General features: G+C 46.5%; 1 protein-coding gene across 2 annotated transcripts in view; it reads right to left on the minus strand.

Annotated features, from left to right (window-relative positions):
* The window catches only part of LOC113805597 (meteorin-like protein), a 45,511-nt gene that overhangs the window by 16,060 nt on the left and 14,451 nt on the right, over positions 1 to 15,000 (minus strand). For both annotated transcript variants that reach the window (XR_011398399.1, XM_027356623.2), the window contains exon 2: positions 5,596 to 5,981. Coding sequence is in view for 1 of the 2 variants with exons in the window: in XM_027356623.2 (XP_027212424.1) it covers positions 5,596 to 5,981 (386 nt within the window). In the remaining variant the exon portion in view is untranslated. The remainder of the gene's footprint in view (positions 1 to 5,595; positions 5,982 to 15,000) is intronic.

A 15,000-nucleotide genomic window follows, 5' to 3' on the forward strand; every position in this document is an offset into this window, starting at 1 on the left:
ATTAGGACCCTAATGGTCATACCGATTTGGTTCTTGTGGCGTATGCGCTTAAGGGTCATCAACGGGTTAAGGTCCCGGGACGTGGCTCGGTACAGCGCTGTTTTCAACCTTAAACAGAGATCCTGCCATTGGGACTAAATTGTGCTACTTGGCCTGTGAAGTACATCAGGAGCGCTTGCCTTCGGTGCCTCGAGACTTTATGGGTCCTCGTGCTTCGGATCCTATGCTTCTTCGCCTCCTAAGAAAGAGAGGGAGAAAAAAGGAAGAGAGGAAGGGGGGAGAGAAAAAAGGAAGAGAAAATGGGGGGAGGGAGAAAGGAAGAGAAAAAAGGGTGAGAGAAAAAATGGGGAAACTATGTTAAATGGTGGTTCGTCGCGTCGAGGGTTAGAAATTGAAGTTGATTGTTATGTTATTTTGAGAATTTTTTTTTACGGTTTCGAGGATGGATGTGGTATGCAAACATCTGTGTCGGAGATATTTCCGACACATGCGCACAAACACACACACACACACAAACCCCCTTCGACACCCACTCACCCACACACCCACACACACACACGCACAAACACACACACACACACACCCACACACACACACCCACTCACACAAACCCCCTTTGACACCCACACAAACCCCCTTCGACACCCACACAAACCCCCTTCGACACCCACTCACCCACATAAACACAAAGAAACATTTCCTCTCCCGAACCTTAACAAATGCTCAACCTACGATTTCCACGAAGCGACCATCTTGCACGAGAGGACGCGGCCGCACGTACGCACTGCCCGGCTTCCTCGCTCGCCTCATACTAAGCAGCAACGGTGCTTTATTATCGAAGGAAAAGGCCTTTATACTCCACAAAGACTTGTATTTTAATGTTTCCATATTACGAGGTGCGTATTTTACGGGCAATGTCTCTACTTCTTTTTTTTTTTTTTCTTTTTTTGGAGTTTGTATATGAATGAGATTCGACTCGGTTTTTATTTCGCTTTTGTTTTTTGAGTTTATAGTTAAAAGGGATTTGATTCCATTTTCTTTTTTTTAGATTATATATAAAAAGAGATTTGGTTATATTTTCTTTTTTGAGTTTAAATATAACGGGATTTGATTCAATTCTTTAAAGTTTATAAATAAAAAGGATCTGATTTGATTTACTTTTCTGAGCTTATATATATATAAATGGAATTTGATTCGATTTTCTCTTCCGGAGTTTATATATAAAATGGATTAGATTATATAAGATTTTTTGAGCTTATAATTCATATATAAAGGGGTTTGATTCCATTTTATTGAGCTTATAAGCATCAGTAATCTAGGATATAAGGGATTAAATATTAGGATTCGTAAGTTCTTTTCCAAGAGAGAAAGGGATATTATGAAGGGTTTATTATCGCTTTAATCCGGTTTGAAAACAAATATAAACAAGATCATACTTCTGGGGTGGAGAAGAAGGGGGAGGGGGAGGGGAGAAGAGGGAAGGAGAGGAGGAGAAGGAGGAGGAGGAGGAGGAGGAGGAGGGGGAGGAGAAGGAGGAGGAGGGGGAGGAAGGGGAGAAGGGGAGAGGGGAGGGGAGGGGAGGGGAGGGGGAGGAGGAGGAGGAGGAGGAGGAGGAGGAGGAGGAGGAGGAGGAGGAGGAGGAGGAGGAGGAGGAGGAGGAGGAGGAGGTGGAGGAGGAGGGAGAGGAGGACAAGGAAGAAGAGGAAAGGGAAGAAAGAGGAGGAGGGGGAGAAGAAAAAGAAAAAGAAGATGGGGGGAGGTAGAAGATGAGCATGAATGAAAAGGAGGAAGAGGAGAAAGGAAGGATGGGGGAAAAGAGGAGGACAAATTAATAGAAGAAAAGGAGGAAGAAGAAGAGGAGGTGGAGGAGGGGGGTGGGAGAAGAAGAAGAGGAAAAGAACGAAGATGAAGAGCAGAAAGAGGAAGAAGAAGCATATGAGGGAGAGGAAGAGGAAGAAGAAGAGGAAGAAGAAGAAGAAGAAGAAGAAGAGGAGGAGGAGGAGGAGGAACACGACGACGACGAAGAACAACTAATGGAAAACAAGACGAAGAAACGAGAAAAAAGAAAAAGACGAAAAAAAACGTTAAGAAAAAAATAAAACAAACAAAAACAAATAAAACAACGACGACGGCGAAGAAGAAGAAACTGGAAGAAGATGCATAAGAAGAAGAAGAAAAACAAACGAAGAAAAAAAAAGTAACTGTTTGGTTTTCCTTGTTCCCGAAAATTTCTCTCGCAAAAGAGGATGTTTACACTCGCGAAGTTCAGGAATAACACAAGAGACGAATTTCCAAGTTTCCCCTCTTCCTTCTTCTTTTCGTCCTCTCTTCTTGTTCATCTTTTCTTACTCGCTTCGCATCTGTCAGTTCCTCTTTTCTTCGTATCTCCCTGTTCTTATTTTCTTCGTATCTCCCTGTTTTTCTTTTCTTTCTCTCTCCCTGCTCTTCTTTTCTTCGTAACTCCCTGTTCTTCTTTTCTTTGTATCTCCCTGTCCCTCTTCCTTCTTCTTTTCTTTGTATCTCCCTATTCCTCTTTCCTTCATATCTTCTTATTCCTCTTTTCTTCGTACCTCCCTGTTCCTCTTTTCTCTCTCTCTTCTTCTACCTCTTTCTTCCTCACTCCCTCTCCCTCATTTCTTCCTCTCCCTCTCTCCCTCCCTTTTTCCTCTCTTCCCATTCCTCTTCATCTCCTTCTTCCAAAACAGCGGATAAATGGAACACGAAAGGCGATGCAAAGCGATAAAAAATAATGTGAAGTCTGGATGTGATGCCGTGACTTCAGCGGGTGTTGCCACATTAGTATATTTGCTGTAACTGTAATTGTGGAGAATTACAGTCACTCTTCTTGACACGTATATGAACACGTGCACACACAGCACACACATATGCATCCACGCACGCACATACACTTAAACACACATATACATACACTCAAACACAAACACACAGACACACAACCATACAAACACATACACATACACAATCAGACAGACAGACACACACACACACACATACTTACACTTACACACACACACACACCACACATATACATACTATGAACATCCATCCGTCATATCACTATATCTACATGTCTTACCCCATTCATTATGGAAAAAAACAACATTTATAAGTATTTAAATAAGATCCGACAGATAAACACAAAGATTCCTACTGTGCGTTGACGGGAGAAAAAATATCACAGTAGGAAAAAAATGATTTATTTTACGTAGAGCAAGATTTTTTTTTCGTGCTGTTTCACCAACGCTTTTTTTGTTTGTTTGTTCATTTTTTTAACGATTTTTTCCAAAATAAGCAAGAAAAAAACAACAAAAACAATATCTAAATCATCAACAGAGTTTTTTTTTACTTATCTTTTTCAACGATTTTCTCCAAAATCATAAAAATACCAGCCATAAAAGAAATACCCCCCCCAAAAAACAACAACGATAATAATGAAAATAAGGCAGAAAAAATCGAAAAAAAATCGTCAAGCGAGGATCTGAAACGCTGGGCGATGAAGGGGGAGCGCGGGCGGTGAAGGAGGGAGCGCGGGCGGTGAAGGGCGCGTGGGCAGGGCAGAGAGCGAGATCCGGGCACGAGGCACGAGCTGCTATATAAAATGATGCGAATGCCAGATGCGGAGATGAGATCGTAGGGGCATCAGGCACAGAGGCACAGAGGGGGAGGGTTGGGGGTAATGGGTAGGGGGTGGAGGGTTGGGGTAGAGGGAAAGGGTGGACGGTTGGGGTAGAGGGTAGCGGGGTGGAGGGTAGGGGGATAGAGGGTTGGGGTAGAGGGTTGAGGTAGAGGGAAAGGGTGGAAGGTTGGGGTAGAGGGTAGCGGGGTTGAGGGTTGGGGTAGCGGGAAAGGGTGAAGGGGTACGGGGGTGCAGGGTTGGGGGTGCAGGGTTGGGGGTGGAGGGGTAGGGGGTGGAGGGTTGGGGTAGAGGGTAGGGGGTGGAGGGTTGGGGTAGAGGGTAGGGGTGGAGGGTTGGGGTAGAGGGTAGGGGGTGGAGGGTTGGGGGGTAGAGGGTAGGGGGTGGAGGGTTGAGGTAGAGGGAAAGGGTGGAAGGTTGGGGTAGAGGGTAGCGGGGTTGAGGGTTGGGGTAGAGGGTAGGGGGTGGAGGGTTGGGGTAGAGGGTAGGGGGTGGAGGGTTGGGGTAGAGGGTAGGGGTGGAGGGTTGGGGTAGAGACACAGAGGGGGAGGGTTGAGGTAGAGGGTAGGGGGTGGAGTGTTGGGGTAGAGGGTAAGGCTAGAGGGAATGGGTTGAGGGGTACGGGGATGGAGGGAAAAGGGTAGAGGTAGGGGGGAAGAGTGGAGATGTAGGGGGTGGAAGGAAAGGAGCACAGAGGCATCTGAGTGGCGAGAAGCCCGGTGAAGCGGAAGAGGTAGAAGCAAAGGAGTAAAGGGAAAGCGGTACAGGGAAAGGGGTGGAGTGGTAGGGGTGGCGGGTAGAGGCGGAAAGGTAAGGGATGGAGGGGAAGGGGTAGAAGGTAGAGGGTTGGGGGTAGATGGGGGAGGCGAATGGGTATGGAGTGGAAGGCAATGAATGGTGAAGGGACAAGGACGGAAGGGTATAGTTGCGTGTATCTCGCGTTGCAAAAGGGTAGGGTGATGAACGTCGCTAAATGTGATAAATATGATTGATTTCTTTTTTTCTCTCTCTCTCGGTTTTTATTTTTTGTCGGATTTTTCATCCTCTTTCTTTCTTTTTCTCCTTCCTCGGTTAACTTTCTTCATCCTCTCTCTCTCCTCTTCTATCCTCTCTCTCTCTCTTTCTCTCCTTCTTCTCCTTCTCCCTCTCCCTCTATTTAGGATTTAGAAATATATCTTAGAAATAGACTATCTTTAAAATGTCTAGAATGGCTTCCGAGAGTACACGATATTGCCCATTTTATAATTATTTTATCTATTTATCCAGTTTCATTATAACAAATAGTTTATTTTCTTTTTTTCATTTGTCAATCATTCTACATCTACGTAGCCTGGTTATCATGTTTTCTGTTTGAAGTCTTTATTTCATTATTTTTTCGGCTGTAGTTTAATAAGAACAGTTAATGTAATATTTGCGTTTCCTACTAACGGTTTTCTGCCACACCCCTCATTCTTTTTTCTCCCACTTCCTCATTCCTCTTCTCCTTTCCTAATCACCTCATTTCATCTTCCGTTCCTTCCTCTATTACATATATCTCCTCCGGTTCTCTCCTCAACTCCCTTTCCTCCCTGTCTGTTCCTTCTTCCTTTCAAGTTCTCCCCCTCCTCTCCTTTTCTCTCTCTCGTTTTCTTCTTTTTCTCTCGCCTCTCTTTCTTTTATCTTCCTCTCCCCCTTACTCATTCATTATGTTTCTTCCTTCCTTCCTTCCTCTCCTCCTCCCCTTCCTCTCTTCCTCCTCCTCCCTCCCCCTACTATTCCCTGCTCCTCCTCCTCCCCTCTTTTCCCCTCCCCTTTCTTCTATTCTCTTTTCCTCTTCTCTCATCCCCTCCCCTCTTCTCTTCTCCTCTCTTCTCTTTTCCCCTCCTCCCCTCCCCTCCCCTTTCTTCTCTTCTCTTCTCTTTTCCCCTCCTCCCCTTCCCTATCCTTCCCCGGAGACTCACCTTCGAGCGGGTCGTAGATCTTTCCCTTGGCGAGCGTCTGCAGGTCGTAGTCGAAGGCGGCGACCTCCTTCTTCAGGTCGTCGGCGCTGGGCTCGGCCTCGACGTACAGCGCCGCCTGGCCCTTGTAGCTCGTGAAGCAGCGCACCAGCTCCTGAGGGCGGCCGTCGTCGAGGGCGAACAGCGGCAGGAGAGAGCGGTAACCCTCGAGATAGACCCTGGCGCCTTCGAACTTGGGGTCCCCCTTGATGCAGGCTTGGAAGTCCCGGTCCTTGTGGGGGGACCGGAGGATGACCCTGAGTCCTGCGCGGGGATACTGCCACTCGACTCGGCCCGAGGAGCAGCTCAGGTACACCGGCTGGACTCCTCGGCCGTCCTGTTCGAGTCCGCTGGAGAGAGAGAAAAAAGGGGCATTGTTAGAATCGGATAAGGAGTTTGGGGTTTGCGGTGTGTGTGTGTGTGTGCGTGTGTGTGTGTGTGTGTGTGTGTGTGTGTGTGTGTGTGTGTGTGTGTGTGTGTGTGTGTGTGTGTGTGTGTGTGTGTGTGTGTGTGTGTGTAGAAAATCCACTGTCTTAAGCAAGGACGACACGTATTCATGTTGACAAATGTAGAAAAGATTTAAATGAAAATAATGTATGAAGCAAAATTAAAAGTACACAGATTTGTTTTCCTGATAATTCCATTCCAAAGTTTATTGATAGTCCTATATGTATACAATTATCCCTCTCTCTCTTTCACACACACACGCATACAGATACGCGTGTACGTGCGTGTGTGTTCGCGTGCGTGCGTGTGTGTGTATGCATATGTATCACCAAAGGTATAATCACCCTCCCCCTAATCCTCACCAATCACCTAATCCCAGAACCTTTTCTAATCCGCTTACCCACCTGGAAACCCAAATTCCACCTGTGACTAATGACATAGGCCTACCCACCCCTTACCCACCCACCCACCCATCCACCCACGAACCCCCCCGTGGCGCCCTGATCATTGGTCGGCGATCAGTCCAAAAGCCACACGTGATAAATTCTAAAAACTCATTTCCTTTTAGGCCAAAGCGCGCGGAGATAACAGCATAAGGAGACGCCGGGGGGAACGATCAGCTATTGGCTTTTGTTCCTTCGGGCGATGCGGTTTTGTTTGTCACGCGGAGAGGGAGAGAAAGCGGTGTCGGCGGGAGGCTAAATAGATACTTTATACCTTTTCTTAAAATATCCTCTGTTATAGGAGGATAGAATTCGTGTCTTTTTGCAAATGAGTTAATACTTCTTTTTATTTTTTTGTCTTTCATTCCAGTTTGTGAGTATCACTTTCCCTCCAAGCGATGCGTGTTTGTTCATCACGCGGAGTGGGAGAAAACGGTGTCAGTGGGAGGCAAAATGAGTTAATTTATCCCTTTACTAAATTACTCTTTGTTTTGGAAGGATACAGTTTGTGTCTTTTTTTTTCAAATCAGTTACTTTATACTTGTCTCTTTAATTTATTCTTCAGTTTTTGGTGTTTATTCCCACCTGCGAGTATCATTTCCGTTTGAGCGATGCGCGTTTGTTTGTCACGCGGAGAGGAAGAAAACGGTCAGTGGGAGGCTAAATAGTTAGATAATACCCTCTCTTAAATATCCTGTTATAGAAGGATAGAATTCCTGTTATTTATGTTACTTTATACTTGCCTCTCACTCTCTATTACGGAAGGATATGAATTTGTCTTTTTTATTCTAATCTGTAACAATTCCTTATGGGCGATGCGTTTTTGTTTGTCACGTGGAAAGGGAGAAAACGATATCACTTTATAGCTTTTCGTAATAATTCTCAGTTATAGAAAGACAGAATTTAAGTATTCTTTTCAGATGAATTACTTTATACTTCATTCACTCTGTTAAGAAATATAATTCGTGTTTTTTTATTATTATCCCAATCTAGGAGTATCTGCAGAGAGGAACACCTCTTCTTCATTACTCTTATTCGCCGCGAGAATTTATTATTTCGTCTGTTATTGTTTTTCTTATTTCGATATTTTCTCGTGTGTGTTTACATATTATTGTATGTGTATTTATATATTCTCGTGTGTATATATATTCTTGTATGTATATATACATGTGAGTTTCAATTCCTTCTGGGCGATGCGCTTTTGTTTGTCACGTGGAATAAAACGGTTTTCGTGCGCGGGAAAACGAGTGAGGTTAAACTTTTCTCATAAACTCCCTGTTGACGGAAGGACGGGACATGTTATTTTCCAATAATGGCTTATATTTTTCATGTTATTTTGTAATAACGTCTTTTATTCTTAATATTCCTTTATTCATATCTGCTTACCACATCCCTTCTTGCGATGCTCTTTTGTTTGCTTAATGGAAAAGTCAAAGCCCTTATTCTTCTCTTATTCTCTTAACCTTATTCTACTCTTCTTCATGAATGGAATTTGGCTTCTATAAAAATGTCATTCTTAAACTTAGATTTCCTCGCTACGGATCAGTTTCATATCGTAATCGAGGAAAAAAATCATTGCTCTATTGTAAAAGGATAACATTCGTAATTTTGTAATGAAGAAATTTTCTACTAAGTGGAGGAAAATACATTTCATTTACTTGTTTACTTAATAATTTTACTACTGTGGAAAATTCATGTGTCAATTTACTAAAAGTCTGATGATTTATTTATTTATTTTTATATAGAAATCATACCCCGTTTAATTGTTCTCAAGTGTAAAGGAAGAAAAGATCTAATGAAATTAGGCTAAAGTAGTCTAATTCAAATTCCTTTCTCTTCCTCTTTCTCTCTGTCTGTCTGTCTGTCTGTCTGTCTGTCTCTCTCTCTTTCACTAGCTCTCCTTTTCTCTTTCAAATACACATCCACACATATCCAACAACACAAACACACACATCCACATACACACGCATCCAACAACCCACACCCACACACGCCTACAGATACACCCCTCCTTCCCCACACCTAAATCCCCAACATACAAACACACACACACACACACACCACAATACATGTTTATCTATTTATAAAAATGTGTGCCATTTCTTTTTCTTCAGCTCAGAGCATCAGTTCACGAAAGGTCAAGTAGATCTTGCATTACCGTGTTTGTTGAACGATAAAAGGTCAGGGGTTCAAGAGCGAGACTTGTCTTCTGTTTTCTCGTCTCTCTCTTTCTGTCTGTTTCTGTATCTCTCTGTCTCTGTCTGTCTGTTTCTGTTTTCTCGTCTCTCTCTCTCTGTCTGTTTCTGTATCTCTCGCTGTCTGTTTCTGTATCTCTTTCTCTCTCTCTCGCTGTCTGTTTCTGTATCTCTCTCTCTCTCTCTGTTTCTGTATCTCTATGTCTCTCTCTCTCTTTGCTTCAGTCTGTCTGTTTTCTTCTTTATTTCTTTCTCTCCCTCCGGTGTTCTGTTTCCCCCTCTTCTTCTTCTCGTCCTCCTCTCCCCTTACTCCGCCTGCTTCTCCTCCCCCTCTTCTTCTTCTTCTTCTTCTTCCTCTTCCTCCTGCCCCTCCTCTTCTTCTTCCTCCTCCTTCTCTTGCATCTATTTATCCCTATCTCCCAACCCCCCAATTCTCCCTTCCTCCCCCCCCCCAAAAAAAAAATATATATATACATATATATATATATATATATATATATATATATATATATATATATATATATATATAAATAATGGAGCTTCTGTCCTCGCGCCGTGATACCTCTGAGGAAATGATCTATCTCTGTCAAGTGTATCTAGCATACACATAAACACGAATAAAGTTTTGAATGTCAATTGACTCGGAATATATGCAAGGGTTGGGTGGTTGAATTTATAAAGGACGGGGGGGGAGAGGGGAGAGGGGGGGGAGAGAGAGAGAGGGGGAGGGGGGGGGGACAAGCATATGTACGCATAGGAAGCTTAGAAATCATGTCATTTGCTATATCATGTTGTCCGGGAGTATCATGTGTTCCTGTCTGTTCTTTTTTTTCTTTTACAGAAGTTTAAACGCAAGTGGTCTAAGTTTAGGAATAAATAAATGAAGAATTATTACTTTTGAGTAAGGTTCTCAGCAAATACATACATACACACTTACAGACATGCATATACAGACACATAGATTAACACACACACACACACACGGTCAAAGGCGGAACACCGGATACCGACAGTGTTACCAACAATAATATGCTGTGTGTGTATGTACTATAATTGGCAAATCTACTACGGAAGCCTGCCGGTTGATCAGGGTTTTTCTCTCTCTCTCTCCTTTTTTCCTTCTTTCCTGCTTTCCTTTCGTCCTTCCTTCTTCCCTCCCTCAATTCCTTCCTTCCTTCCTCCCTTCCTCGCTCAATTCCTTCCTTCCTGCCTTCCCTCTTTCAATTCCTTCTTTCCCTTCTCCCTCCCTCAATTCCTTCCTTCCTTCTTTCCTCCCTCCTTTAATACCTTCCTCCCTCCCTCAATTCCTTCCTTCCTGCCTTCCTTCCCTCCCCTCCCTCCAACCCCTTCTTCACCCCCTTAAACCTTCCGTAAAGAGGTTAATCACCCTCAGAAGTCCCCTTTTCGGCGCCTCGTTACGCAAAAAAGAAGCTCTTACAATCATAAGCGATAAGGGTCGTCGCTAATTTTATTTTCTTAATTCCGCACAGGTTCGTCGTGATGGCCAATCGGGCATAGCGAAAAAAAACCCGCACGACCCTTTGCAGCGAACTCAGTTAATTAATTTATTCACTAATCTGAGAAGCTGCTCGAGTACGGCGCTTATGTATTTCTTGTGCTAATGAGGAGCTCTCAGTCAGGAGCTGGACAGGAAGTACTGGGAATAACCTAATAGAGTCCTGGGAGTGAACAGAATGCAGGGAGTGAACTAGCAGTCCTAGGAGTTAAATAACAGAGTTCTGGGAGTAAACTAATAGAGTCCTGGGAGTGAACAAAATGCAGGGAGTGAACTAGCAGTCCTGGGAGTTAAATAACAGAGTTCTGGGAGTAAACTAATTGAGTCCTGGGAGTGAACAGAATGCAGGGAGTGAACTAGCAGTTCTGGGAGGGAACAAGCAGCGTCCTGGGAGTGAACTAATAGAGTCCTGGGAGGGAACTAATCGAGTCCTGTGAGTGAACTAATAGAGTCCTGGGAGTGAACTAATAGAGTCCTGGGAGTGAACTAGCAGAGTCCTGGGAGTGAACAAATAGAGTCCTGGGAGGGAACTAGCAGAGTCCTAAAAGTGAACTAATACAGTCCTGGGAGTGAACTGGCAGAGTCCTGCGAATAAAACTTTATTGGAATAGTCTTTCTCATTCTACTTTGAAAAGAGGAATTTCAAATCTTATTTAAACCCAGGCCGAAGGCAATATAATTTGTCTTTACATGTTAACACTCTTTCTTATCACTAATATCATCATTGTTGTTGTTGTTATTGTTGATGTTTTTTTTTAATAGTATATCATTATCATTGCCATCATTAATATATTTATCATCACTGTATTTCTTTTACAAATTCATGATCTACCAAATTTTGCGAACGTAAGCTGCCATATTCCCATGCAAGTCTTCGCGAATCTCAAATATTGCATGTATCTCTTTCTGCATAATTTCCGATATTCTCTCTTCCATTCCCCCTTTTGGTCCCAATGTTAAATCTATTATCTAATATTAATCCCTGCATGTTGGCCTACATTACGCCTTTTTCGGTCTTATTATTGTTATTTTTTAAAATCTAACCCTTACATATATGTCTATTATATGCTTTTTGAAGATTTTAATGTTGATTTTCAGTAATAGGCCTATTGCAAGTGGATATTCCTAAATGGGTTGCAAGGTTTTTTTTTTACCGAAGAACATTCAGGTACAAATAGGTCTATTAATAAGCATTCATATGCATATAAATGTATACACCTGCATATAATATCAACGCATGCACATGCATACATACATGCATATATATATATATATATATATATATATATATATATATATATATATATATATATATATATACATACAAACAAGAATATATATGCACACAAGAATATATATGCACACAAGAATATATACATATATACAAGAATATGTACACACACACGAGAATATATACATACATACATGGGTGTATACATACATTCATGAATACAAGTGCACATACATACATTCAAACACACCTGTATATGAAAACTATAACGACATGGATATATGTCACCTTCCCCCTTTCCTTCACTCGAAAATCCCCTAAAATTCTCACATTCCTGCTCCCACGGCGACAGGTGACTGCCCCATTCATTGTCCTGGGGGTTAGGTGACTCACCTGCCGGCGCGTAGGCGGGTGAGACGTCTGCAGGTGAAGGACAAAGCGCTCACCTGTTTTTATGTTTTTTTATTCTTATTTTTTAATTTGTAATCGTAAAATGCGGTTACTATATGTCTTGTTCTTGTTTGGTATTTCATAGCGTTCTTAAGGTATTCCTTTTCCTTTTTCTCTCTCTTTCTCTTCTCTTTTCTCCATTTTCAAATCAACCACTAACATGAATCACACAGGAAATCCTAGTAGTGAAAATAGCTCTAATATGCACACACACACACGCACACACACACATTTCTCTCTCTTTCTCTCTCTCTCTCTCTCTATGTGTGTGTGTGTGTGTGTGTGTGTGTGTGTGTGTGTGTGTGTGTGTGTGTGTGTGTGTGTGTGTGTGTGTGTGTGTGTGTGTGTGTGTGTGTGTGTGTGCGTGCGAGTGCATACCCACGAAGCAGCCATAGGAGAGCGACACAGAAGCAGAAATACCCAGTGCCCCCGCAGCCTCCCGGAGCGACATCGCCTCCGTCAGTTGGGCCAGACACTTTGGGCACGGACGCCGCGGGCACCCCAAGGCTACCTGCCTAGGATTAACATACCCAGCTCGGCGTGTGGAGGAAAAGACGGTATCGAGTCGCCGGTCATTTGTGATTCACGTGTTTTCCGAGAAGCCATCTGGAGAGGGGGTGGGGGAGGGGGAGGGGGTGGGGGTGGGGTAGGGGTAGGGGTAAGGTAGGGTAGGGTGGGGGGGGGGGGAGGTGGTTCTGGTAATGAGATAAGGCACATTCCCAGATGGCTGTTTCGCCAGATGGTGTCGTTCGTGATGCCCTCGCTAGGTGGCACGGGCTAGTAGGGGGTGGGGGTGGGGGGAAGGGGGTCCTGGTATCTGTCTGGGAGTGTATTGAGGGTGTATCGAGGGCGTGTCGACTTTCTTAGGGCATCCTCTCCCACCTATATGCTCCCCCTTGAATCTCGAGGTCGACCTTCTTAGGGCATCCTCTCTCACCCGTATACACCCCCCTTAGATCTCGAGGACAACCTAGCTATTACTCTCGTCCTCCGTATGCCCCCAGCTCTCGAGTACAACCTATCGCTACCTCTCGGCCTCCGTATGCCCCCAGCTCTCGAGGACAACCTATCGCTACCTCTCGGCCTCCGTATGCCCCCAGCTCTCGAGGACAACCTCAACCTCATCCTCTCGGCCTTCGTATGCCCCCAGCTCTCGAGGACAACCTCAACCTCATCCTCTCAGCCTCAAGTTTATTTAGAGAAGCAGGTGTATCAAGGCCAGTCTCTGCTGCGGGGTATCTGTCTGGGCATATTTTGAGGGCATATCGAGGGCATAATTCGACCGTCCTGGGATCCTCTATCGCTCACATGCCCCTTCGTCCTCCAACCCATCTCAACCTTGTCCTCCAACCCATCTCGACCTCAACCGCAACCTCGTCCTCCAACCAACCTCAACCTCCTCCTCCAACCCACCTCGACCTCGTCCTTCAACCCACCTGGACCGCAACCTAGTCCTCCAACCCACCTCGACCTCGACCTCAACCTCGTCCTCCAACCCACCTCGACCTCGACCTCGTCCTCCAACCCACCTCGACCTGGCTCTGTTCCACATCCTCCAACCCTTCAGGTAAAGAGGCAGCTGTTTCAAGGCCGGGCTGAGGTGGTGGGCTGCGTGGTGGGCTGAAGGGTGGACTGTGAGGTGGGCTGAAGTGTTGGCTGTGAGGTGGGCTGGCCTGTGGATTGAAGGGTCGGCTGAAGGGTGGGCTGCGAGGTGGGCTGAAAGGTGGGCTGGCCTGTGGGCTGGGTGGTAGGCTGAGTAGTGGGCTAGGTGGTGGGCTGGGTAGTGGGCTGGCCTATAGGCTGGGCGGTGAGCTGGGAGGTGGGCTGGGTGATGGGGAAAGCGGTGGGCTGAGGAGTGGGCTGTCCTGTGGGCTGAAGGGTGGGCTGGGTGATGGGCAAATCAGTGGGCTGGGCGGTGGGCTGGAGGGTGGGCAAAGCGGTGGGCTGAGGAGTGGGCTGGGCGGTGGGCTGGAGGGTGGGCTGGGTGATGGGCAAAGCGGTGGGCTGAGGAGTGGGCTGGGCGGTGGGCTGACATGGCGGCCGCCTCGCCACGTGGCCCTGGGCTGGAGTCTCGCGCCCACTGCAATTGCCCGCTTCCTGTCGGGTTCCTGCCCCGATCCTCCCCGCTCCGCGCGCGCGCTCACTCGCTCGGAACCCCGCTTGCCCCGTGCCCAGTCCCATGCCCAGCCCCCGTAACGTCTCGTGCCTAGTCCCCTGTGCTCAGTCCCATGCCCAGCCCCCGATCTAGCCTACATATCTCGTCCCCCATGCGTAGTCCCCGTGACCAACCAGATGCCCAGCCCCCATACCCATTCCCGTGCCAAGCCCCCGTGTTCACCTTCCTTGCCCAGAACTCCTTGCATGCCCCACGTCACCATACCCGTGCCCAATGCGCCACCCCTATGCCCATGCCCCCGTAGCCAGTCCCGTACACAGCCCCACCCCCCACCCCCCGGTCCTCAGCCCCCATTTCCAGCCTCGTGCCCAGACCTACCACAAGTCTCGTGCCCAGCTCCCACGCCCATAGGTACCCCCATGCAGCACATACCTCGCCCGCCCTTACACCCTCCGCATCCTGTTCAATATCCGGTACCCATTACCCTCTCCAATACCCCCCCCCCACCTCACCTCCCTCCCCTCAATACCCCTCAATACCCAACCCTCCAATACCATGAAATCACCCCGCCCTTCCTCCCCCCCCCTCCCCCCTCCCCTTCCTCTCCCCACGGGCACCGATGGGCACGAGCGACCTTACCCCTCCCTCCCCCTCGCCCCCACCCCCTACCTCCCTCCTCCCCCTCGGTCGAGTACCCCCCTCCACCCCCCCTCCCCTTCTCCTTCCTTTCCAGGTTTGGTGGGTATTCCCTCCGCCCCCCCCCCCCCCCCCCGCTCCTCCCCCCCTTGCCATCTTTGGCGGGCATCTCGACTCTTCCTGGTGGTGGGGATGGTGGGGATAATGGTGGTAGTGGTGATGGTGATGAGGAGGAGAGGGGGGAAATGGTGATGGTGGTGATAAGGAGGAGGAGGAGGAGGAGGAGGAGGACGAGAAGGAGGAGGAGGAGGGGGAGGGGGAGAAGGAGTAGGAGG

This window comes from Penaeus vannamei, chromosome 43, assembly GCF_042767895.1.
Source record: "Penaeus vannamei isolate JL-2024 chromosome 43, ASM4276789v1, whole genome shotgun sequence".
Classification (NCBI taxonomy): Eukaryota; Metazoa; Arthropoda; class Malacostraca; order Decapoda; family Penaeidae; genus Penaeus; species Penaeus vannamei.